This window comes from Mobula birostris, chromosome 7 (assembly GCF_030028105.1).
Source record: "Mobula birostris isolate sMobBir1 chromosome 7, sMobBir1.hap1, whole genome shotgun sequence".
Taxonomy (NCBI): Eukaryota; Metazoa; Chordata; class Chondrichthyes; order Myliobatiformes; family Myliobatidae; genus Mobula; species Mobula birostris.
This window is the reverse complement of record NC_092376.1, coordinates 17,679,886-17,707,115: the sequence shown is the minus strand read 5'-3', so window position 1 is coordinate 17,707,115 and position 27,230 is coordinate 17,679,886. Positions and strand designations below refer to the sequence as shown.

Here is a 27,230-nt window from a genome sequence, read left to right as displayed (position 1 = left end):
GGGTGTTGTGAGAGTGTGGAATGAGCTGCCAGTGCAAGTCATGCATGTGAGCTCAATTTCAATGTTTAAGAGGAGTTTGGATAAGCACACAGATGGTAAGGGTGTGGATAGCTATGGTCCAGGTGCAGGTGGATGGGAATAGGTAGGTTAAATGGTTCGTCACAGACTAAATGAGCTGATCGGCATGTTCCTGCGGCAAAATTTTCTATGACTCTATAATTCTTAGATAGGCACATGGAGGAAAGAAAAATGGAGCGTTATGGACCATGCAGGAGAGAAGAGTTATATTGATCCTGGAGTAGGTTAAAAGGTTGGCACAACATCATGGAACATGCCCTTTGTTCCATGATGTTATGCCAACCTTTTAACCTAGAGTCATAGTGGAACTTTTAGACTTGCACTGTTCCAGATTCTGTGTTCTATGATAAAGCCACACATGAATACATCTTTCTGTGCTACACAACTCTATGATTCAGCAACTGATAAACCAAAGTAGATGATATAAATAAACTTACCTTATGCAGATGAATATCAATAGCAGTATTAACACAACAAGAATCACTGCAAACACCGAAGCAATTGCCAGAACAGACATATCGCTTGCATCAGGCGCTAGAAAAAAAATAAGCCTTCCATTAATATCTGATCCAATAAATCTGCTAGCATATCAAGAACAGCTGCTGCTCCTTATTTTTCACCACCTCCAACACTCTACCTAGCAGTGTATCCCAGCTACTGTACGTAGCTACTTGCCACTCTTTGCCAATCGGAGGTACAGAAGCCAAGGCCCGATGGCCAGCCTCGCAAATCTCTACGAGTCCACTTGGGAAGTCAGGACACAAGTGTCTGGGAATCCATAAGTCTGCTGGAGGCCAAGGACGGCCTGTTCTGAGGTTAGAGGACTGTGTATGTGAACTTGAGAGGGAAAGGAAGAATAGGGGTTGTTTCACTGTTGACACTTGTTGCTTGGTATGTTCTGCTTTGTGGTCTTCTGTGTTCTGCCGAACATTGTGGGCATGCTACACAATATATTGGTATTGGAATATGTGGCAAAGCCACCAACCCTTCCAGCATACAGCTTTTGCTGCTGCTTGTGGAAAATTGCAAATTTCACCTTACTCTCCAAGAAGGGACAAAGGCAGATGAAAGGAAATTACAGGCCAGTTAGTCTGAGCTCAGTGGTTGGGAAGGTGGAGTCAATTGTTAAGGATGTGATTTTGGGGTACCTGGAGGCACATAATAAAGTAGGCAGCATGGTTTCCTCAAGGGAAGATCCTGCCTGACAAGTCTGCTGGAATCCCTTGAAGAAATAACAAGCAGGATAGGGAAAGGAGAATCGATTGATGTTGTGTTCTTGGATTTTCTGAAGGCCTTTTCATGCCACACATGAGGCTGCCTAATAAGCTACAAGCCCATGGTACTACAGGAAAGATTCTAGCATGGATAAGGCAGTGGCTGAATGTCAGGAGGCAAAGAATGGGACCATTGGGAGCATATTTTGGCTGGCTACTGGTGTTTCACAGAGGGCTCTGCGTTGGGACTGATTCTTTTTATGTTATATGTAAATGATTTGGATGATGGAATTGATAGCTTTGTTGCAAAGTATGCTGACAATTTGAAGTTAGGTGGAGAGGCAAATAGTTTTTGAGGAAATAGAGAGGCTACAGAAGGACTTAGATTGGGAGAATGAGCAAAGAAGTGGCAGATGGAATAGAGTGTTGGGAAGTGTATGGTTATGCACTTTGGAAGAAGAAATGAAAGGGTTAACCATTTTCTAAATGGAGACAAAATACAAAAAACCGAGATGCAAAGGGACTTGGAAGTCTTTGTGCAGGATTCCCTAAAGGTTAATTTGCAGGTTGAGTGTGTGGTGAGGTAAGCCAATAAGATCTTAGCATTCATTTCAAGAGGACTAGAATATAAAAGTAAGGATATAATGTTAAGACTTCATCTTTCTTTTCCAATATTTTATTAATCTACATATAAGAATACAGAGTACAGGAAAAATATATATATCTATACATTATACTAAATCATATATAAAGACTCCTTACCCTATATTCATACAAGTCAATCAATTCGTAACATTGAAATAAAGTAATTTTATTCTATAAAAAAAATCTCACCCACTACCAAGACCGAAGCTGATTAGTAAAGAAAAAAAGGAAAAAAAAATTAGTCATCAACTGTGCTTTAACAGCAAATCAAAAGATTTGAAAATAATTCAGAAAATGTCCCCACAATGTTTGAAAGTCTTGACTAGATTCAGAGATTGAACAACGAACGTTCTCTAAATTTAAACATGACATCACATAATGTAACCATTGGGTGTTAAAAGGAGGGGCCGCATTTTTCCACTTAAGCAAGAGGGTCCTTCTGGCCATCAGGGAAATAAAAGCCAAAATGTGCAAGTCAGATTTCTCCAAAATAATATCCTTTCCTCCAACAATACCAAATAAAGCGGTCAAAGGATTAGGCTCAAAGTTTACTTTAAAAAGTATCGAGAAAGTTTGAAATACTTTTTTCCAATATTTTCCAAGACTTGGGTATGTCCAAAACATATGAATGAGTGAAGCTTCTCCATTATTACATTTCTTTCTTTTTCAATCTTTTTATTAATTTCAAAATACAGAAACAAAACATAGCAATAATACAAATAGTAGGAGATATATTGTTACACTTAAAAAAAGTAATTGCAAAACCAAGTAATGGAAATTAACAAAGCTCCCAAACGTGTAGAACTAACCACGGATAATACAAAGCAAAAAAAAGAACTGAAAAAAAACATGAAAAAGAAAAAAAAAACAAAACAAAAAAAAAATCCATCCCCAAAGAAAAACAAAATTGGTCAGCTAGACTAAAAGACTTGGGCAAAACTAACAACTTAAAAATGGAAAAGAAGAAAACCTTAGTGTCAATGACTCCATTCCCCTCCAACAACAATACAGAGAGATAAAACAAGTTTGGAAATGATCAAATTACATCAAATGAAAATGCTGAATAAATGGCCTCCAAGTTTTTTCAAACTTAATGGAAGGGCCATAAACTGCACTTCTAATTTTCTCCAAATTCAAACACACCATAGTTTGTGAAAACCAATGAAATACAGTAGGAGGGTTGATCTCTTTCCAATTCAACAAAATGGACCTTCTAGCTATTAAAGTAAGAAATGCAATCATCCTTCGTGATGAAGAGGTTAAATTATTTAAGTCTATCATTGGTAGTCCAAAGATAGCAGTAATTGGATGAGGTTGTAAGTCTATATTTAGGACCATTGAAATAATATCAAAAATATCTTTCCAATATTTCTCCAACAAGGGACATGACCAAAACATGTGGGTTAAAGAAGCAATCTCGGAATGGCAGCTGTCACATATTGGATTAATATAAGAGTAATAATGAGATAGTTTATCTTTGGACGTATGAGCCCTGTGCATTACTTTAAACTGTATCAACCTATGCTTAGCACATACAGAGGATGAATTCACCAACTGAAGAATTTTTTCCCATTTTTCAGTTGGTATATTAATCTCAAGTTCTCTTTCCCAGTCAGCTTTAATTTTATTAGAAGCATCAGGACATAGATTCATAATTATATTATATATAATTGCTACTACACTTTTCTGAGAGAGATTTAAATCTAAGATTTTTTCCAAAGTGTCCATTGGATATGGGTGTGGAAAATTAGGAGAGACAGTAATTAAAAAGTTTCTAATCTGTAGATATCTAAAAAAGTGAGATCTGGGTAAGTTATATTTATTAGAGAGTTGATCAAAAGACATAAAACAGTTATCCAAGAATGAATCACGAAAAGATATTATACCTTTGGTTTTCCAATCGAAGTAAGCTTGATCCATCGTGGAAGGTTGAAAAAGAAAATTTGATATAATGGGACTTGCTAGAATAAATTGATTAAACCCAAAAAATCTTCGGAATTGAAACCATATACGTAAAGTATGCTTAACTATTGGGTTGTTCATTTGTTTATATGATTTAAAAGAGGTAAAAAGGAAGTAAAGTTCCTAAAACCGAACCCAAGGAAAACCCTTGTAATGAATTAGATTCAAGATTTACCCAATGAGGATTTAAAGATGCGTCCAAATCTTGTAACCAAAATTTTAAATATCGAATATTAATTGCCCAATAATAGAATCTAAAATTCGGGAGGGCGAGCCCCCCCTCCTTTTTAGATTTCTGTAGATACCTTTTACCTAACCTAGGATTTTTATTCTGCCAAATATATGAGGAAATTTTTGAATCTACGTTATCAAAAAAAGATTTTGGGATAAAAATTGGAACCGATTGGAATATATACAGAAATTTGGGCAAAATGATCATCTTAATAGCATTAATCCGACCAATCAAAGACAAAGAGATTGGGGACCATTTGGTAAATAAAAGTTTAATCTGATCAACTAAAGGTAAAAAATTAGCTTTAAATAAATCTTTATATTTTTTCGTAATTGTTATCCCTAAATATATAAATGAATCAGTAACCAATTTAAATGGTAAACGTCCATAAATAGGTACATGCTTATTTAAAGGGAATAATTCACTCTTACTAAGATTCAATTTGTAACCAGAGAAGTTACTAAATTGAGCTAACAGATCTGGGATAGCAGGAATTGACTTCTCCCGGTTAGAGATGTATAACAACAAATCATCTGCATATAATGATAATTTATGTATTTCGTTTCCACGGGTAATACCAACAATATTTGGCGAGTCACAAATAGCAATTGCTAAAGGTTCAAGAGCAATATTAAATAATAAAGGACTAAGAGGGCAACCTAGCCTAGTACCACGAAAAAGACGAAAAAAAGGAGATCTATAATTATTTGTACAAACCGAGGCTACCGGGGAGTAATATAACAATTTAATCCAAGATATAAATGTCAAATTAAAATTAAATTTCTCAAGAACATTAAATAAATAAGGCCATTCAACTCTGTCAAAGGCTTTCTCAGTATCTAATGAGATAATACATTGCGGGGTAGTAAATGAGGGGGTGTAAACAATATTCATTAACCTCCTAATATTAAAGGATGAATAGCGATTTTTAATAAATTCAGTTTGATCCATGGAAATAATTTGAGGTAACATCCATTATTACACTTATCACAATACGGAGATCTATCCAAATAAAAACGAAACAACTTATCCTTAGTCATGGGGGCCCTACGGATCACTCTAAATTGTAGGAGAGAGTGAAGGGCACATAATGATGAAGTGTTGACCAATTTAAAAATTTGATTCCAAGTTTCCTCGGAAATTGAAGTCTGTAAATCTTGTTCCCAAAGATTTTTAATTTTATCTAAAGCATTCTTGCGGACCGGCCGACCGGAGTGGGGTGGGGGGTTGTTCAACTCACCTCAACATGTCTTTTACAGTTAGGGTTGCCAACTTTCTCACTCCCAAATAAGGGACAAAAGTAGCAGTCAAATCCCGGGACACTTGTGTTTATCACGAGAAAGTCTACCATGACCATGAAGCCTTGTGCAGGCACCTGTGTGTGCCGATTTTTTTCCACAAATTGGTTTTGACTTAATCTTCCCGACTACACTGTACATACATTATTTCTACTTTATATAGGCTGTGTATTTATCATATCATTCCTGCTTTTACTATATGTTATTTTAGGTTTTATGTGTTACTTGGTATGATTTGGTAGGTTATTTTTTTGAGTCTGGGAATGCTCAAAAATTTTTCCCATATAAATTAATGGTAATTGCTTCTTCGCTTTACTCCATTTTGGCACGAACGGTTTCATAGGAACACTCTACGTTAGCGGGGGAAATACGGGACGAGGGCGGTCCCATATGGGACAAACCAAATTAGCCCAATATACGGGACGTCCCGGCAAATACGGGACAGTTGGCAACCCTATGTTCAAGTTCAACAGTGCGTGACAGGGAATGAGGAAAGGTGCAGCTGACTCAAATCGTTTCCTCATGGCCCAGTAACACATGCCGGTCGACGGCCCAGTGGTTGGGGACCACTGATCTAAAGGAACACTTCTCATTCCCAGCAGCATATTATAAATATTAGATATAGATCCATTATAAAATTGTTTCAAATTAAAGATTACATCCAGTAGATTCTTATCAGGACTTTTAGGAAATGTACTTACATGAGACCGTAAAAAATCTCTTATTTGTAGGTATTGAGAAAAATGAGTTTTGGGTAAACTGCATTTAGTTGACAGTTGTACAAACGAAAAAAGACTTTCCTCTACAAACAAGTCCTGAAAGCATTTAATATCTAATCTATTCCATTCTTTCAAAGCCACATCAATCATAGAGGGTTTAAAAAAGTAATTAGAAAAAATGAGACTCGAAAGAGAAAATCTCAATAAGCCAAAGTATTTTCGGAATTGTATACAAATTCTCATAGTGTGTTTAACTACCAAATTATCAGTTAACTTACTCAGAGACAAAGACAAAGGGAGTGAGGATCCAAGAAGAGAAATAATAGAGAATTTATTAACAGAATTAAAAAAACCCACGTCGGGTAATCCTCAGGATTTATGTAATGTAACCAGAATGTAAGATTTCTTATATTAACTACCCAATAATAAAACCTAAAGTTTGATAAGGGTAATCCTCCGTTCTTTTTATCTTTCTGAAGATTAATTTTATTTAAACTAGAACGCTTAGTTAAATAAATGTTAAGGCTTTATAAACTACTGGTGAGCCCTCACTTAGAGTATTGTGAGCAGTTTTGGGCCCCTTATCTTAGGAAGGATGTGCTGAAACTGGAGAGGGTTCAAGTGAGGTTCACAAAAATGATTCCAGGGTTAAACGGCTTGTCATATGAAGAGCATTTGTTGGCTCTCGGCCTGTATTCGCTAGAATTCAGAAGAATGAGGGTGACCTAATTGAAACCTATCGAATGGTGAAAGGCCTTGATAGAGCAGATGCGGAGAGGATGTTTCCTCTGGTGGGAGAGTCTTGGAACCACAGGTTACAACCCTCAGAATAGAAGGGTGTCCTTTTGGAATGGAGATAAGTGGGAATTTCTTCAGCCAGAGAGCCAGTGAATCTGTGGAATTTGTTGCCACAGATGGCTTAGAAATCTAGGTCTTTGGGTATATTTTAAATTGTTGATAGGTTCTTGATTGGTCAGGGTATGAAGGGATGCAGGGAGAAAGCAGGACATTGGAGCTGAGAGGGAAAATGTATCAGCCATGATGAAATGCAGAGGGGACTTGATGGGATAAATGGTCTAATTCTGCTCCTATATCTTACAGTCTTCTGGTCTTATGGTAAGGAGAAACAACTCCTGCTGTCAGCCCTAATATACTCCTCAAAATTTTATATACCTCAATAGCATCTGTATAATGTCCTCAGTTCAATGCTTCTCTCAAGCAGAGATACAGGGGCCTGATGACCTACACCTCAAGGTTCAACCACAAACAACAGAAAATCTGCAGATGCTGGAAATCCAAGCAACACACGTAAAATACTGGAGGAACTCAAAAGGTCAGGCAGCATCTGTGGAAAAGAGTAAATAGTTGATGTTTCCAGCCAAAACCCTTCTTCAGGACTGGAGATAAAATGATGACAAGTCAGAGTAAGAAGTTGGGGGGAATGGAAGAAGAAATACAAGATAGGTAAAACCAGGGGAGGGGTGAAGTAAAGAGCTGGGAAGTCGATTAGTGAAATAGGTAAAGTGCTGGAAGAAGGGGGAATCTGATAGGAGACGACAGAAGACAATGGAAGAGAGGGGGAAGAGGAGGAGCACCAGAGGGAGGTGATGGGCCGGTAAGGAGATACGGTGAGAGAAGGAAATAGGAATGGGGAACGGTGAAGGGGGGGCCATTACCAGAAGTTTGAGAAATCAATGTTCATGCTATCAGGTTGGAGACTACCCAGATGGGATATAAGGTGTTGCTCCTCCAACCTGAGTCTGGCCTCATCATGGCAGTAGAGGAGGCCATGGACTGACGTGCTGGAATGGGAATGGGATGTTGAATTGAAATGGGTGGCCACGGGGAGATTCCACTTTTCCTGGCGTTTGGAGCATAGGTGCTGGGCGAAGCGGTATCCCAATATACATCGGGTCTCACCAGGGACACTGGATGAAGTTGATGATCCCAACAAACTTACGGGTGAAGTGTCGCCTCACCTGGAAGGACTGTTTGAGGCCCTGAATGGTAGTGAGGGAGAAGGTGTAGGGGCAGGTGCAGCAATTAATCTGCTTGCAAGGATAAGTGCCAGGAGGGAGATCCATGGGGAGGGACGAATGGACAAGGGAGTCGCGTAGGGAGCAATCCCTGCAGAAAGCAGAAAGTGGAGGAGGGAGGCAAAGATGTAATTGGTGGTGGGATCCTGTTGAAGATAATGGCAGTTACGAAGAATTTTGTGCTGGATGCAGAGGCTGGTGCAGTGGTAGGTGAGAACCAGAGGAAACTTATCTCTGGTGGGGTGGAGGGAGGACAGGATGAGGGCAGACATTTGCGAAATGGAGGAGATGCTGCTGAGGGTAGCATTGATGATGGAGGAAGGCAAACAGCTTTCTTTGAAGGAGGAGGACATCTCCTTTGTTCTTAGTTCAAGGTTCAACAACAGCTTCTACCCCACTGTCATTAGATTATTGAACTGACCTGAAAAGTCATAACGCTATTTTTTTCCCCGAAATTTGGAGTTTAATTCTGGTGCCATCTGTAAGGAGCTCCTACCTTCTCCCTGCGAATATGTTGGTTTCCTCCCACAGTCCAAAGAAATAATGGTTACTCTTTAATTTGTTATTAATTTTTCCATGTGTGAGTTAAACATAATTTAGATCATAAGATCATAGGCATAGGAGCAGAATTACCCATTCAACGCATCGAGTGCTCCACCATTTCCATTCCCTCTCAACGCCATTCTCCTGCCTTCTCCCCGTAAACTTTCACATCCTGACTAATCAAGAACCTATGTATCAACCTCCACCTTAAGTGTGCACAATGACTTTGCCTGCACAGCTGCCTGTGACAACAAGTTTACCTCAAGTTAAATTTAAATTCACTTATGGTTCTCTTGCTCTCGTACTGCAGTACAGATGCAAAATTTCATCACACCTATACCCAGTTCATGTTTGCTTATGACAACAAACAACTCGAACCTGAAATTCAACTTGAGCTATCTGATATCATATTTCTGGTCAATTAACGAAGTCTCAGCTCTGTCCCCTGGTGTTCACATCCCAGAGTCGGACTTGAACCTAAGAACTTCCAGTGCAGAAGCTGAGACAGAAAGGATTCAGTGCAATTTTACTTTTTTTTAAATTTAGAGACACAGTGTGGAAGAGGCCCTTTCGTTCCAACCAGCAACCGACATATTTAACACAAGCCTGATCACAGGACAATTTACAATGTCTAATTGACCGACTAACTGTTACGTCTTTGGACTGTGGGAGGAAATTGGAGCACTCGGAGAACACCAGCATGGTCACCGCTACAACTCCTTACAGACGGCACCGGAATTGAACTCCAAACTCCAGAATGCCCTGAGCTGAAAATAACATTGCTTTAGCCGTTACACTACCAAGACACCCCTTCCGTTAAGAAAAACACTAAAGTATCTCCTCCCCGACGGGAAGGCAGTAAATCGCAGGCAGCAGGAGCCCTTCATGATGGACGCTGACTTCTCGAAGCACCACCCTTTGAAGTCACTGGGTATAGTTAAAGTAGAGTTTGATAGGTTCTTGATTTGTAAGGGTGTCAAGGATTACGGGGAGAAGGCAGAACAATGGGGTTGAGAGGGATAATAAGTTTATTCCCACGGACAGCTGTGGGGGGTGTTGTGTCTGTACAAGTACATATCGATTAAATAAAAGCACATACGTGGGAGGTGGCTTTAACTGGTGTATTCATATTGCAGGGAGAAAGAGAGAGCGAGTACAGATCAATGCACGTGTGTAAGCAACAGATCAATGCGCAGAGGTAAGTTATCAGTCTATACGTAGTACTGAGGGGAGTCAGTCCACAAAAGTAATAGATCCATAAATTACACTTCCTCCCCCTTTAGATTAATGTAACATAATAGAGATTTACAAGGATTGAAGGGTGTACCTTATGAGAATAGGTTGAGTGAACTTGGCCTTTTCTCCTTGGAGCGATGGAGGATAAGAGGTGACCTGATAAAGGTGTATAAGATGATGAGGGGCATTAATTGTGTGGATAGCCAGAGGCTTTTTCCCAAGGCTGAAATGGCTAACACGAGGGGGCATAATTTTAAGGTGAAAATAGGTGCTGAGGGAACGTCAGGGGTAAGTTTTTCCACACAGAGAGTGGTGAGTGCGTGGAATACACTGCCAGCGATAGTGGTGGAGGTGGATACAATAGAGGCTTTTAAGAGATTCTTAGACAGGTACATGGAGCTTAGAAAAATAGAGGGCTATGAGCTAGGGCAATTCTAAGCAGTTTCGAGAGCAGGTTACATGGTCGGAACAACATTGTGGGCCGGAGGGCCTGTAATGTGCTGTAGATTACTGTGTTCTATGTTCTAAAATTGTATCAGTAACAAAACGTTCGATTTCCCTTTAATAAACCATTTCCAAATAAACATGCTTTCACTATAACAGTCCAAAACTAATTTCACTATGCTGAAGATTCAGTCTTTTGGGTGGCACTCTGTTTCTTTCCTGATACAGGTCCACAATCCCTTATCTGAAATCCTTGGGGCCAGTCGCATTTCGGAATTCAGAATTTTTCGGATTTCAGACCTCTCCCCCCCCCCCCCCCACCCCTGATACCAAAAGACACGTATGCTCAAGTTCCTTATTTAACCTGTCTTACCTCGGTGGGTTTTAGGACCCAGCGGTGCACTAAACCTACACACATCCTCCCCTTCCTGTCTTCTCCTATCATTTCGGATCTCCCCCTCCCCCTCCCACTTTCAAATCTCTTACTATCTCTTCTTTCAGTTAGTCCTGACGCAGGGTCTCAGCCCAAAACATTGACTGTACCTCTTCCTAGAGATGCTGCCTGGCCTGCTGCGTTCACCAGCAACTTTTATGTGTGTTGCTTGAAATTCCAGCATCTGCAGATTTCCTCATGTATACTTTAAATCATTTCTAGATTACTTATAATACCTAATACAATGTAAATGCTATGTAAATAATTGTTATACTGTATTTTTTAGGGAATAATGACAAGAAGAAATTTTATTCCCAACAAAAACATTCAATAAAACATAATAATATACAGCTTCAAATGAACCAAATCAAACACAAGGTAAATGACTTATTGGAATAAATGCAGAATGTCACTGTCACTATAAAACTTCAGTAACTTGTCTTTCTATTTATTTAACTCATATACAGTGGTAGTTCCGACACTATTTTCTTCAGTAAGACGCCGCACAGACACACCACGATCAAGCTTCTGCAATAACTCCACTTCCTGCGTTATTGATAGAGAAGATTCCTTCTCTTTTTCTCATTGTTACCCATAGGGGTATCTGCAGCTCTTTTTGACATTTTCACACTGAAATTAAACACAAAGTCAAGAGTGAACACAAAATATCAGCGAACAGCAAATGCACGCGTAACCAGTACAAGCGCTGAGCCACAACTGACGTCTGGCGGCCTCTGCTCGTGCTGCCACGTCACACCTGAGTGATGTCAGCTGTTGGCAAAAAAAAAACTTTGGTTTTCGGAGCTCTTTGGATTTCAGAATTTCGGATAAAGGAATGTGCACCTGTAGCAACTTTGGACCTGTGGGATGGCATCAGGTTTGGCAGGTGTCTTGTCAAAGACAACGTTTTCCGTTGCAGGGGTCACATTGTTGTTCCTGACATGATCATCACTGAGAGGCAAGTCCAGTGGCTGTAATGTGTTGGATGCAGTCCACTCAGGCGTGTTCTTTGGCTGAGCATCCAGTACCGGGTCCACATGATGTATCCACGTCTGATCTCCAACATCCACTGTGTTCATCACTGGTCCAGTGCTTGTAGCTATTCACTGGGTGTCCATCTGTCTCCTCAGTAATCATGCGCTAGGACTTCCTGCCCAACCGCGAAGCTCCCTGCTGATTCACATGGCAACCGGCTGAACTGTTTATTCTGCACTTCCCTCCATAGACCTGGTTCCAGGAGGTCTATGCGAGATCTCAGATTCCTGCTCATGAACATCATTGCTAGTGTTTGATTTGTCGTCACAGGAACAGTTCCGATACACAAGAAGGAAGTTGTCCACCTTGTGATGTAGAGAAATGTACTCTTTATCCATTGCTTTAATGGACTTCTTGAAGGTCTAGATAAACCTTTCAGTAACCCATTAATTGCTGAGTGGTGAGGAGCTGACTTGAAATGTCCTATGCCCTTTTTCTTCAAGAACAGTCTGAATTCTTCTGACATGTATTGTGGTTCATTGTCACTCACAATTTGTTCTGGTAAACCATTTCTGGGGAAGATAGTCTTCAGAGTGGAAACAGTCTTCTCTGATGTGGTTGACATCATTGGTATGACTTCAGGCCACTTCAAATGAGCGTACACAGCAATCAGAAACATGGAGTCCATGAATGGCCCAGTGAAGTCAACTTGCACCCTTTACCACAGTGACAATGGCCACTCCCACAGGTGTAACGGTGCTTTTGGGGTCCATTTTGAACTTATTGGCACACCAATCAGCTTTTGGTCAAGTCTTCAATCTGTCTATCTATTCCCGACCACCACACTAAGCTCCAGGCAAGATTCTTCAATTTGACTGTGATTCTGTAACACTCTGGTGTGCAGGTTAGAGGGAACCACAACTCGATATCCACACATCAGCACTCTTTAACATTCAGACCATTGGTCTCATCTCATGAAGAACATAGGATTATCATGAGCTGACTGTACATGCGTGGTGATGTCATAGGCTGTTGACAATGTCAGGTCATTCCTGGCTTCCCTCTGTATTTCTGAACTAGTTACCAGCAACTGGTCCACCAATGCTGGGTGAAACATTTCTGGTGGGTCACAGTATGAAGGCTTTTCTTCTTCAGTTGCCAACAGTGGAAGAGGCGACAAGCTATCAGCATTACTGTGTCGTATAGTACCCTTGAACTCTGTCATAAGTTTGGGCTCCTAAGAAAAGTGTCCAACACTGCAACCGGGTAGCAGACATCACTGGGATTCGCCTCCTGCGATTGAAAATGGATACAAGCAGCTGGTGATCTGTCACTAGAGTAAACTTTTGTCTGTAGAAGTAGTGGTGGAACTTCTTTATTCCAATTAGACTAAGGGTCTCTCGGTCGACCTGTGCATAATTGTGTTCTGTGCTCATCAGTGATCTTGAAGCAAACACAATCGAGCGTTCAGATCCATCTTTCAGAACAAGTGACAAAACGATTCCAATGCCATAAGGGGACACATGGCATGCAAGTCTGAGGCAGAGATGGGTCATAATGGGTGAGCAGTTTTTCTGATGTTATTAGTCTCTTTGTTTCCTTGAATGCTCTTTCACATTTTTCTGACCATTCCTACTATGCTCCTGTTTGCAACAGTGCGTTCAATGGACGCAGCACTGAAGCAACATTTGGCAGAAACCTGTGGTAGTAGTTTACCAGGCCCAAGTATGACCTGTGTTCTGACAGATTTTCCTTTTCATCTGCCTGTAGCAGTACTTCAATCTACTCTTGAGACTTATGTAAGCCAGGGGTCCCCAACCTTTTTTGCACTGCGGACCGGTTTCATATTGACAATATTCTTGCGGACCGGCCGACCGGGGGAGCGGGTGGTAGGGTTGCCAACAAACAAGAGTAACAGTCAAATACGTCGGGTTTACCCTGAGAAAGACTACAATGACCATGAAGCCTTGCGCGGGCACAAGTGCACATGCGTGATTTGCGCATGCATGTTTGTGCCATTTTTTTGTACAAATCGTTTTTGGCGATTCTGTTTGGGGGGGTGTTAATCAAGAATGCAATATAGGTGATAAGTGGCTAATACACTCAATTTCGTTTCTAAAAGAGTTTATCTAACGAATTTAATATTAAACACACAGTGCATATTTTCCTCGCATGAATATAGCGATAAGTCATATATCAGGGGAGGACAGGGGAGCTTGAAGTAAGTGTTGAGTGAACTTCCAGTAGAAGTGGTAGAGAGAGGTTCGGTATTATCATTTAAAGAAAAATTGGATAGGTATATAGACAGGAAAGGAATGGAGGGTTATGGGTTGAGTGCAGATCTGTGGGACTAGGTGAAAGTAAGAGTTCAGTACGGACTAGAAGGGCAGAGATCGCCTGTTTCCGTGCTGTAATTGTTATATGGTTATATGTCACTTATCAGTCAATAGCATCATAACATTTTAAGTAACGTTTGGATATTAAACACACAGCATTTATTTTCCCCGTATGAACATATAAAATCACTGCAACACACCAATATTACTGTATCAGTGGGAGACCTGGGCTTGTTTCCCTGCAACAAGACGGTCCTATCCAGGGATGATGGGAGACAGCGATACTCGAAGGGGGTTCCTTATGTCCAGTCTATTCCGCAATTTAGTTTTCGTTGCAATCATGGCAGAGATACGTTGGAAATGGAAGCAACGTTTTCAGTGCTTTTGTGGCTATCTCAGGATATTTAGTCTGGGCTTTGATCCAGAATGCCGGCAGAGATGTTATGTCAAACATACTTTTCAGCCCGCCATCAATTACAAGCTCGAGGAGTTGATCTCCTTCCTGCGCTGACATGGATGACGCACGGGTTATGACCTCGCGAGCGTTCAAGCTCAACAATGCGTGACAGGGAATGAGGAAAGGTGCAGCTGACTCCTATCGCCAAATCATAGCGTTTCCTCGCGGCCCGGTAGCACATGCTTTGCAGCCCGGTACCGGTCCACGGCCCGGTGGTTGGGGACCGCTGATGTAAGCCATGCTTGTCAATGACAAGTCCACAATAAGAGATTTCATATTGCAGACCATGATTCTGGACGTGTTCTTCATCATTCTTGCCAGTCACGAAGATGTTCTCAAGGTAACATTGTGTTTCTGGCATATCTTGGAGCACTTGACCATTGTTCTTTGCCAAATTGCTGAAGCTACTGCGATGCTATGATCAAACGATTATACTGGAACAGTCTTTATGAGGATTGATTGTGAGGAACTTCCTGCTGGACTCCTCAATCACCATTTGCAGATCGGCTTGTGACAAGTCAATCTTTGAAAACCTCTACCCACCTGCCAATGATACAAAAAATGTCTTCTATTCATGGAATGGTATACTGCACAGTATGCAGCACAGGGTTGATACTCACTTTGAAGTTCACACATATGTCAACAGCTCTGTCCTTCCATTTCTTGATCACTGAGATGATCAGCGTGGTCCAAACCCTCCACTCAACCTTGGCGTATAAAGCACCACCTGCTGTGTATTCCTTCCATACATCACACTTGCTTTCAGTTTGCCTTTGAGAGACACTTTTTCACTTTCGTAGGTCTTTAGCATCACTGATATCTTTTCTAATTATAGCTTAGAAAACAGTCTGTTTTAGTCACCTTCTGAAATTATAGACAAAGCTGACACTGTATCCAGCTCCATTTCCAATTTTACACCAGACAGATCTATTGTGATTCATATGATTTTGTGATCTGTTTCAGTCAAACTATGCAGTTCTAGGCATGACAGCTCACCTTTGTCAGACTCTGTGTTGTCTGATTCAGTTTTACATTTAGTCACTTTGTCCATTTGTTTAGTTTGGTGTTTGAAACATTTCATTCTGTGTTGTTTTTCCACTTTGGTTGTGCTTTTTGTCTGACTTGCGCACCCTATGTGACCTTGTCTGTGATACTTTCTGCAAACTTTTTCATTGAACCAACAGTCATTTGCATCATGGGAGGATTTCCATGTCGATAACATTTTTAGCTTTTTGAACCATTCAGTGACATTTTGTGCATTTCAGATTTGAAACTCTTTCTGTAATTCTGCTGCATCCTTTGCTGTGGTCACTAACAATATGGCAAAGGTCAATGCCCATTCTAAGGTTAGGTCTCTTTCTGTCAGTAGCCTTTTTTGAGTGCTTTGACTATGCATACCACATACAAGCCTGTCCTTTAATGCACTAGAATTTCCATCTTTAAAGTCACAGTATTGGAAAAGTTTGTGCTGCAGTGTATTCAGAAATGCTTTCATCCTTTGCCTGGTTCCTTTTGTAAAATCTAAATCTCTCAGCTATTACCAGTGGTTTAGGGCTCTAGTGATTTTGTAAAATAGTAAAAATTGCATCAAACGTCTTACTTGGTGGCTTTTCAGGAGCTAGTGAGTTACGTAAAAGCCGGTACATTTTAGAAACATGGAGTTTTCCTTTTCCACATCCACGTTGATTGTGTTACAATACAGTTCAACCCTCTTGATGTACAATTCCCAGTCCTCATTAGCACTATCAAATTAGTCAACTTTCCTGATTAAGGCTATTGTCATGTTATTTTCACTTTAACTTTGCAAGTTGTGCAATTTTCACTGTGTACTATTCAGTCGTTCATGTGCCCTTTGTTAGCATCCGTGACGGCCTTCTCCACACTGATTAACTCTTTCCCCTCACTGTCTCTTCCTCCAAATTCAGTCGTCCCATAACTGTCAGTGCCTTTGCTGATATTTGCTGATTTTCAGGTTTGATCTCATTGCCAACTTGTTGTGTCTGTGCAACTACATACCTAATAAATAAAAGCACACACGTGGGAGATGGTTTTAACTGGTCTATTCACATGGCAGAGAGAGAAAGCGCAGATCAATGTGCATGCGTAGGCAATAGATCAATGCGCATAGGTAATTTATCAGTCCATTCTTAGTGCTAAATTGGCGGGGGAGGTCATTGTACTAAAAGAAATAGATCCATACATTACAGGAGCCGAGTCATTGGATATACTATTGGTAGGTTCTTGATTAGTAAGGGTGTCAAGGGTTACAGGGATAAGGCATTTATATTTGCGACTGTATAAAATAATCCTCTTACCTATAATAAGAGGTTTGCTCCAGTCACTCCAGATAGTGCTTGCCAAACAATCATTATTCACTGTCACCCTTACTTGCACTGAATATCTTTTTGTTTTATCCCTGCTGATGACATATTTTGTCACAGATGTACTTTCAACCTGAAACAAACATATTGGTTAAAAAAATTTCATTAAATTGGCAGAAGTGATTATAGATTCTGTGACCATTCGCAAATTCATAGACTTATTTGAGACAAATTCAGAGACATTTAGACCACACCCAGAGTATTGTGTTCAGTTCTGGTCACCTCATTAAAGGAAGGATATGGAAGCTTTAGAGTGAGTGCAGAGGAGATTTACCAGGAGGTTGCCTAGATTGCAGAGAGTGTCTTACGAAGATATGTCAAGTGAAGGGATTTCTCTTTAGAGTGAAGGGGGATGAGAGGATACTTGATAGAAATGTAAAAGATGATAAGATGCATAGATAGAGTGGGCCGCCAGAGACTAACTGGCTGATACAAGGGGAGCAGATTTTTAAGGTGATTGGAGGAAAGTATAGGGGGATGTCAGAGGTAGAGTTTTTACACAGATAGTGGTGGGTTCAAGGAACGTCCTGCCAAGATATCAGAGGCAGATACATTTGGGGCATTTAAGAAACTCTTAAATAGGCACATAAATAACAGAGAATTCTTGGGCTATGGAGGAGGGAAGGGCTTGATTGATCTTCGAGTAGATTAAAAGGTCCACACATTGTGCGTTGAAGCACCTGTACTGTGCTGTAGCGTTCTATCTTCTATATTAAAGAGGCATATCAGGACTGACTCTTGATCTCTCAACCGATCTTGTCATGGCTCTTGCAATCTGCTTTCTCTATAACTATTCTCCACACTGTTACTATGTTTAAATTTGAACTACTTCAGTCTAATCATGCATGGGAGGACCTATTCAGACAGCATGAAAACATTGCTTTTCACTCTATCTTTGTAGAGGCGACAATAATAAACAAATTGCCAATTTATGAGACCATAGATCTTAAGGTAAAGGAGCAGAATTAGGCCATTTAGTCCATCAAGTCTGCTCTGCCATTTCATCATGACTGATCCATTTCCCCCTCAGCTCCAATCTCCTGCCTTCCCCTCGTATCCCTTCATACCCTGACTAATCAAGAATCTTATCAACATCTGCCTTATATACACAATGACTTGGCCTCCACAGCTGTCTGTGGCAATGAATTTCATGGAGTCACCACTCTCTGGCTTAAGAAATTCCTCCTCATCTCCATTCTAAGTGGAAGTCCCTCTATTCTGAGGCTGCGTCCTCTGGTCTTAGGTTCCCCCATTAGAAGAAGCATCCTCTCCAAATCTACTCTATCAAGGCTTTTCAACATTTGCTTGGGTTCAATAAGATCCCCTCCTTATTCTTCTGAATTCCAGTGAGTACAGGCCCAGAACTAACAAACACTTCTCATATTTTAAGCCTTTCAATCCCTGCATCATTTTGGCAAACCTCCTTTGCAATTTCTCCAGTGTCAACGCATCCTTTCTTAGATAAGGTGGCCAAAACTACTCACAATACTCCAAGTGAGGCCTCACCACTGCCTGATAAAGCCTCAACATTACAACCTTGCTTTTAAATTCTAGTCCTCTTGGAATGAATGCTAACATTGCATTTGCCTCCCTCACCACTGACTCAACCTGCAAATTAACTTTTAGGGAATTCTGCATGAGGACTCCCAAGACCATTTGCACCCTAGATTTTTGAATTTTCTCTCCATTTAGAAAAAAGACCACTTTTACTTCTACCAAAATGCATATAGCTTCTGTTTTTTAAACATTTCATGGGTGAAGAGATATATGAGATCAGAACATAAGTAGACTAGTTGGGGTCAGAGTAAGTCATTGTAGCCCTCTAATCACTACCCCACCTTGTACTATAATGGACTTTTTGTTTCCAACTGTGAAACAAATCTATTCCTAATCTATCAGATATTGAAAGGCCTAGATAGAGTGGACATGCAGAAGATGATTCCTTCATCAGGTGAGACTAGGACCAGAGGGCACAGTCTCAGAATAGAAAGGCGACTCTTTTGAACAGAGATGAGGAGGATTTTTTTTAAGCCAGAGGGTGGTGAATCGATGGAATTCATTGCCTAAATGACCGGGGAGACAAGTCATCGGATATATTTAAAGTGGAGGTTGATTTGTTCTTGATTAATAAGGGTGTCAAAGGTGACAGGAGAATGGTGTTGAGGGGGATAATCAATCAGTCATGATGAACTGGTGATGTAGACTCAACAGGCCGAATAGCCTAATTCTGCTCTTATCTCTTATGGTTTAATTGTGCTTTTTCTTTTAAAACTGCATTTACAGTTGTGCTGTGCAAAACTCTTAGGCACATGTAAAAAAAATGTGTAAAGCGAAGATGCATTCAAAAATAATGAAATGAAAAGTTTCTAAATATCAAAAAAAATTACTTATAAAGAGCAGTAAATTGTAAAAAAATAAATTAAATCCATATTTGGTGTGACCACCGTTTGCCTTTAAAATCGCATCAGATCTCTGAGGTACTCCATTATGCAGTTTTATAAGAACGTTGGCTGGTAGGTTGTGCCAAGCATCTGGGAGAACTTGCCACTGTTCTTCTGCAGACTTTTGCTATCTTACTTGCTTCTGTCTCTGCAACTTATTCCAGACAGCCCTGAATGATGTTGAGACGGGGGGCTCTGTGGAGGGCAAACTGTCTGAAACCACATAAAAAATCTCGGGTGCCTAAGGCTTTGCACAGTACTGTAGTTAAAGTTGGATTTGCGTGTATTTTTATTTCGTGGATGTCGTACCTCTCATGCTATCTGCCTGTGTTGCTGCTGCAAGTATATTTCTCGTTGCACCTGATAATAAATATGTGATAATAAATTTGGCTTTATTCAGATGGAAGATCATCAGACAATGATATCTGCTGGCATATGTTGGGTGTGGGAGATAATTGTAGGTAGATCAGATTAGAGATTTAACGGTAACTATGAGACCCTACAAGAATTCAAAGATATTCCATAATGCCCATCAAATGGAAACGTACTTGGAGGGCAAGTACGTGCCTTTCAAAGGCGCGGCTGAGCACAAAATCATTTGGGTGACGGAATTGATGGCTTTGCTGCAAAGTTTGCAGATGATTCATAGATAAGTGGAGGGGCAGATAGTTTTGAGGAAGTAAAGAGGCTACAGAAGCACTTAGACAAATTAGGAGAGTACGCAAAGAAGTGGCAGATCGAATCCAGCGTCAGGAAGTGTATGGACATGCACTTTGGTAGAAGAAGTGAAGGCATAGACTATTTTCTAAATGGAGACAAAAAAAAATCTGCAGTGCAAAGGGACTTGAGAGTCCTTGTGCAGGATTCCCTAAAGGTTCATTTGCAGGTTGAATCAATGATAAGAAAGGCAAATACAACATTCGCATTCATTTCAAGAGGACTAGAATATAAAAGCAATTCTGTAATGGTGAGACTTTAGAAAGCACTGGTGAGAACTCACTTGGAGTATTGTGAAACGCAAACACAAGGAAATCTGCAGATGCTGGAATTTCAAGCAACACACATAAAAGTTGCCGGTGAACACAGCAGGCCAGGCAGCATCTCTAGAAAGAGGTACAGTCAACATTTCAGGCCGAGACCCTTTGTCAGGACTCCTGACGAAGGGTATTGGCCCGAAACGTCGACTGTACCTCTTCCTAGAGATGCTGCCTGGCCTGCTGCATTCACCGGCAACTTTTATGTCTGCTGCTTGGAGTATTGCGAGCAGGTTTGGGCCCCTTATCTTAGAAAAGGTGAGGTAAAACTGGAAAGGGTTCAAAGGAGGTTCGCAAAAATGATTCCAGGATTGAACAGCATATCATATGAAGAGTGGTTGATGGCTCTGGGACTGAATTAATGAGAGTTCAAAAGAATGAGGGGTGACCTAATTGAAACCCATCGAATGGTGAAAGGCCTTGATAGAGTGGATATGGAGAGGATGTTTCCTGTGGTGGGAGAATCTAAGACCAGAAGACACAGCCTCAGAATAGAACATCATCCTTTCAGGAGGAATTTCTTTACTAGAGAGTGGTGAATCTGTGGAATTCGTTGCCATAGACAGCTGTGGAGGCCAAGTCTTTATGTATATTTAAGGGAGAAGTTGGAAGATTCTGGATGGTCAGGGCATGAAAGGATACGGGGTGAAGGCAGGAGATGCGGTCTGAGAGGGAAAATAGATCAGCTATGATGAAATGGTGGAGTAGACTTGAAGGGTCAAATGGCCTAACTCTGCTCCTGCATCTTATGGTCTAAAATAGCTTGTAAAGCATCATTTTTCCTGTAGATCATGGATAACTGCACAAAGTCTTCCAAATTCACAACTCATGTTCTTATTTGCACAGTTTTCCTCCTATGACATCTTACTTGTTGGTCTTTGTTTACATACCATTTTTTTTGTAAAGTTTTATTGTGTTTATTTTCTCCCTGTAAATGCCTGCAAGAAAATGAATCTCAAAGTAGTATATGGTAACATACACGCACTTTGCGAATGAATTTACCTGGAACTTAGAGCATTAAAATTCGCCAGAAGGACAGGAGAGCCAACAGTGTCGTCCTCTCCCAGCCCAACATTTCCCAGTGTTGAAATCCTATTTAGAACCAGTCAGTGCATTGGGCAGGTCACAATGTTCACCTCTCCTCAGTCCACCAATCATCTCTGGCTCTTGTTTCACCACTCACTATCTCCTCTTTTTTACTGGTCATTTTCCCTCCCAATTCGTAGTCCAATGCAGGCTTTTGACTAGAAATATTGATCATTTCCTTCCCCCCTGCCCCCACTGCTCAACCTGCTCTGAATTCTTCCAGCAGATACTGTGGTCTGTTGCTCTGGAACTGAGCATCTGTTCTCTTGAGTCTCCACATTGTTCACATGTCTGATCCCAGACTCTCAAAACAGGCACTCTGTTCTGAGCCCTGTCATAAGAAGAGGTCACTAGATCATCAAAGGAAAAGATGGAAGAACTGTCTCTGAAGCTACTGGAGTGAAAGTTGAGGACCAGGAGAAGCCTATCTCCGTTCTGTGTGGGGAGGTGGGGAGAGGTACAGTCATCAGTCAGCCACAGCATTTCTCACTAACCTTTCTACTCATTCTGCCTGACTAGCTGAGTGTTTCCAGAGATGATTGTTGTTGGATTAGAGTGTAAAATTGTTATTTTTTCTCATAATTTAAACTTTCCTATGCTTGCTTGTGTTTCTTTATATATTCATACAATTGCTCAGTGATTTTTTTCTGCATTTGCAGTATGTTTTATTCTGTACTTTTCTGGAAGCTGCTTGGTTTTTCTTCAACAAGTGTCAGGCCACTTGAATCTGGTTATTTCATAGGTTTTATGTTTTTTCATGTGGTATCTTATCCCCTAATTTCAGTTTGCTTTGAGTATAAGATAACCACAAATCCTTTGTTCTTTCTTTCATTCTTAACACACTCAATAAACGGCCATAACCACTGAGTTTTATGCTTCATTCTTGACTTTCAGATTACAAAATGACCAGGATTTTTTGAGAGAATTACAAGATATACTGAAGGAATCACAGAACCATCTATCCTGACCAGCATCCCACCCCAATGCAACAACAGTGCTGAAGTCCCAGAAAGCAAATTCCCACATATTCCAATCCACAGTAAAGTACACACTTGTTTACCTTGTACTGTCTGCTATTCAAATCTTTGATTTTTAATTGAAAGGCATAACAAATAAGTTTTAAATTATCTTCTGCAAGATTCCATGTGACTTCATCTGTGCTTTTATTTATCTTGACATTTATTGGACTGCCGAGCTTCTCTGCAAGGAGATAATTTGGCTTAATGCCATTGCATGGTTCAGACATAGCAAAAAAAATTCTAACATAGTAAATATGATTTAATGTCTGTGCAAAGCTCAACACCATAGTTCTGGCAATTCATCTCATTTCATGGAATAATTGGGGACCATCTCTTGCAATACCATGGACTTGTCTCTGATTGCTTTTAGTTTTGCATTTTAAGTCTTGTTTTTGTATAGTCTTTCTTTTAGCTGTGGCAGCGTGTTTGCGTCCCTGAGCAAGGCACTTAACCACACATTGCTCTAGTGTCTGTGCGAGGACTGGCGCCCCACACAGACTTCCAACCTGCACCCTGTAAGGTATGAAAATGCCAGACGCAGGCCTCTCATGGTCTGAGTCGATGTCCCCTCCTCCCTTCCCCTTCTTTTACCTCAAACATTTTAATTCATCTTTGGATCTGAGCATTGAGTTGCAGCTACATGATGAGCTGATTAGATATTTGCATTAACAAACAGGTGTACAGGTGTACCTAATGTAACGCTCAGCTATATTGGCTCGTATTTATCTAGGGGAAACCCCGTCCACAGCCCAACCTTGTCTCTCGGTTACATTGGTTGCTGTGCAAATGCCACCTGGTTCGGCTTCAAACATCAATCATCAGCCAGCACACAATGTACGTTTTACAAATTACACTTTATAAATCTTACTAGGACTATGAGACTAATAGAGGTACAATACAAAAGGGCATGAAAAAGGCGCCAGACTTAACAAAATTCTATTTCTTCATGCACACAGTTGGAGCTCGGGGTTTTCTTTCTTCACCCTGTGATCCACTCTGACCCCCTCGACTCGCAGCTCGGAACCACCCAAAGTGATCAACCAGAGAACTCCCAGCACATCCGTCATCCTCCCGGTCTCTCCTCCAACTCCCTGCCAAAACCGCCGTTTCCCAGCCCTATGAGACAGCATATCACCCCAAGAAAGAATAACATGGACACCCATTGGTTAATTTGCTCTATTATCAAATAATAGAACCCAAGCAAACTGCCAGCTAGAGAACTTTCTCAGCATTTAACATAACAAAGAAGCCATTTTAATTAACATACGCAGTAACATAAAAGATTAACATAACAAAGAAGCCATTTTAATTAACATATGTAGTAACATAAAATAAGAAACCTCTTACACTCTCCCCCCACCAAATAAAAGTCATGCCCTCATGACATTAACAGAGCTCACCATTGCTCCTTGCAAAACACAAAACCCAACCAGGTGCCTAAAGCAGTGACATAACTTCCCAGGGCAGTGGAGATCACACCCTGTTCTCCTGGTGCTGTATAGGTCAACCTCTCTGGGGGGTGCCTACTTCTCTGAGACGTCTGTACCTCCTCTGCTGACCCTTCCGCCTCAGACACCACAGGTGACACCCCGGGCCTACTTGTCAGACCCTCACCCTCTCCCTCACTGGGACCCCTCAGCACCTGTGAGCCCTCTGTCTCTGATTCTGGTTCCACTCTCTCTTCCCCCAATGCCAGCTGTATTTCAGGCTGCTCCTCAACACCCTCCCTCCTCTCACCTAACTCAGTGGGGGAAGGGCCAGGAAGCTCTTCTTCCGGTACCGGGGAATTAGCAAATGGAAACAGGTGCCACACCTCCGAATCATCGTCTTCCGATGAAGCAACACACATAAAAGTTGCTGGTGAACGCAGCAGGGCCAGGCAGCATCTCTAGGAAGAGGTACAGTTGACATTTCGGGCCAAGACCCTTCATCAGGACTAACTGAAGGAAGAGTTAGTAGGAGATTTGAAAGTGGGAGGGGGAGGGGGAGGGATGGAGCCAAGAGCTGGACAGGTGATTGGCAAAATGGATATGAGAGGATCATGAGACAGGATGCCTAGGGAGAAAGGGGGAGGGGTGAAGCCCAGAGGACAGCCTCCTCTACTGTCAAGATGAAGCCACACTCAGGTTGGAGGAACAACACCTTATATTCCGTCTAGGTAGCCTCCAACCTGATGGCATGAACATTGACTTCTCTAACTTCTGCTCTCCCTCTCCTTTTTCTCCCTCTGTCCCTCTGACTATACTAGCTCTTCCTTCAGTTAGTCCTGACGAAGGATCTCGGCCCGAATCGTTGACTGTACCTGGCCTGCTGCGTTCACCAGCAACTTTTATGTGTGTTGCTTGAAATTCCAGCATCTGCAGATTTCCTCGTGTTTGCGTCTTCCAATGAAGTATCCCTTTCCAGGGTGGAGATTGGTCCCGTCTCTTTCGCAGCGGGCTCTTCCCTCACCCCACGCCCTCGCAGAGTCCTCGTACTAGGTTTAAACTCCCATTCGGGCTCTTGGTCTACCTGCACCTCTTGACCCAGAGGCAACAGGTGGTTCCGATGGAGTACCTTGCCAGGCCCCTTCCCATCCTCTGATCTCACCCGGTAAGCAGGTAGATTCGGCATCTGGCTCTCTGCCACATAGGGGATGGGTGCACCCAGCGATCCGCCAACTTGTGCTTACCAGGTAGTCCTAAATTCCGTATAAGGATCCGATCTCCCGGCAATAGTCGGGCGAACTTCACTTTCTGATCATACCTCCTCTTATTCCTCTGATTCTGCTTGGTGGCCGCCGCCTCAGCCAACTCATACACCCTTTTCAACTCTCTCCTCATATCGGACACATACTTCAGATATGGCTTTGAAGGTAATTCACCTGCTTCAGTCCCAAAACGCAGGTCAATGGGCAACCTCGCTTTCCGCCCAAACATCAGATAATAAGGCGAGTACCCCGTAGGGTCACTGCGAGTACAATTGTAACAGTGAACCAAATGGCCGATGTGCTGACTCCACTTACTCTTCTGTCCAATCTCCAGAGTGCCGAGCATGTCCAGCAGGGTCCAGTTACACCTCGCGGGCTGAGGATCACCCTGCGAGTGATGGGGTGTGGTCCTGAATTTCTCAACCGCAAGCATGCCCAGTAATTCGTGGATAAGCCTGCTCTCAAAGTCCCGTCCCTGATCACTATGGATCTGCCTGGGGAGGCCATAATGAACAAAGTACTTCTCCCATAACACCTTCACCACTGTAGTTGCTTTCTGGTCCTTAGTGGGAAACGCCTGCGCATATCTAGTGTAGTGATCCATAAAGCATTCGCGGTCTGGCTCGATGGACAGGAAATCCATACACACCAAGTCAGTGGGTACCGCACTCTGCAAGTGGGACAAAGGAGCCGCCTGCACAGGCAGGGTCTTCCCCCTGATGCAACGTCTGCATTTCTTACAGTATTCTTCAGCCTCCCCACCCCACCTCATCCAGGGCCAGTAAAACTGGTCCTTGAGTAATCCATAGGTCTTTTCCACCCCCAAGTGCCCGGAATCATCATGTAGTGCCTGGAGCACAGTCTTCCGATACTTCTCAGGCATGCCCGGGGGCGATGTGACCTGGTACAAGACTTGGTTCTTCAGCTTCAACTGAGGCCACTCCTTTAGTAGTAGGGGCACTGAGGCGTGCTTCGCCTTCTCCGCCTGAGCCATATCCCCCTTTCTAACCGCATACCAGATACTGCCAATTCTCGGGTCATCCCGCTGAGCCGCCCCCACTTCCTGGGGGCTCAACTCCGGCAGTTGCCTGTTCCGCAGAGCAGTCAAATTACAGTACACAGTCTGCCCCCAATTGATCCACTGCCCGCCGGCCCCATCAGGGCTCCTATTGACACATGGCCTTCACTCCCGGGGCAACACTCTCCCACTCCTCATCCGTGCCCGACCCCTCATGCGCCCGACGAGATAAAGCATCTGCATCGATGTTCCGACTCCCCGGCCGGTACTTCAGGCTGAACTCATAGGCAGACAAGGCCGCCAACCACCGATGCCCACTAGCATCCAGTTTTGCCGAGATCAGGATACAAATGAGAGGGTTGTTCTCCTTTCTCACCTCAAACTTGGCCCTGTATAGATAGTCGCTCAACTTGTCCACCACCGCCCATTTCAGTGCCAGGAACTCCAACTTGTGAGTGGGTTAATTTCTCTTAGATGGCGACAAACTTTGGCTGACAAACACCGCCGGCCTCAATCCATTGCCCTGTTCCTGGTACAGGGCAGCCCCCAGACCCTTGCAACTGGTATCAGTGTGCAGCACATACGACTTCCGGGGATCGGCAAAAGCCAACACCGGGGCCTGTGTCAGCGCCCTTTTCAGAGATTGGAACGCCTCCTCACATTGAGCATCCCACCTCAATTCAAAAGGCTCTGCCGGGTTCAAGTATACTACTGCCTTCTGCCCTCGGCCTCCCATCCTTTTCTTCCCCACAGGTGGTAGCCACACAACAGCTGGTTCAATGGGTGACTCATTTTAGCGTATCCTTTCACAAATCACCGTCAATACCCACAGAACCCCAAAAACGAGCACAGGGCGCTCACATTCTGGGGTCTTGGCCAGGTGATCACTGTGTCTATTTTGGCCGGATCAGTGGCCACTCCATTTCGCGAAATTATGTGTCCAACATAGCCGAC

At 42.2% G+C, this 27,230-nt stretch overlaps 1 protein-coding gene across 5 annotated transcripts in view; it reads right to left on the bottom strand.

Moving 5' to 3' along the window:
- The window catches only part of LOC140200032 (interleukin-5 receptor subunit alpha-like), a 110,978-nt gene that overhangs the window by 23,889 nt on the left and 59,859 nt on the right, over positions 1–27,230 (bottom strand). For all 5 annotated transcript variants that reach the window (XM_072262681.1, XM_072262680.1, XM_072262683.1 and 2 more), the window contains 3 exons: positions 22,611–22,750; positions 16,924–17,062; positions 516–612 (listed from right to left, as the gene is read on the bottom strand). In XM_072262681.1, coding sequence (XP_072118782.1) covers positions 516–612; positions 16,924–17,062; positions 22,611–22,750 — 376 coding nt within the window. The remainder of the gene's footprint in view (positions 1–515; positions 613–16,923; positions 17,063–22,610; positions 22,751–27,230) is intronic.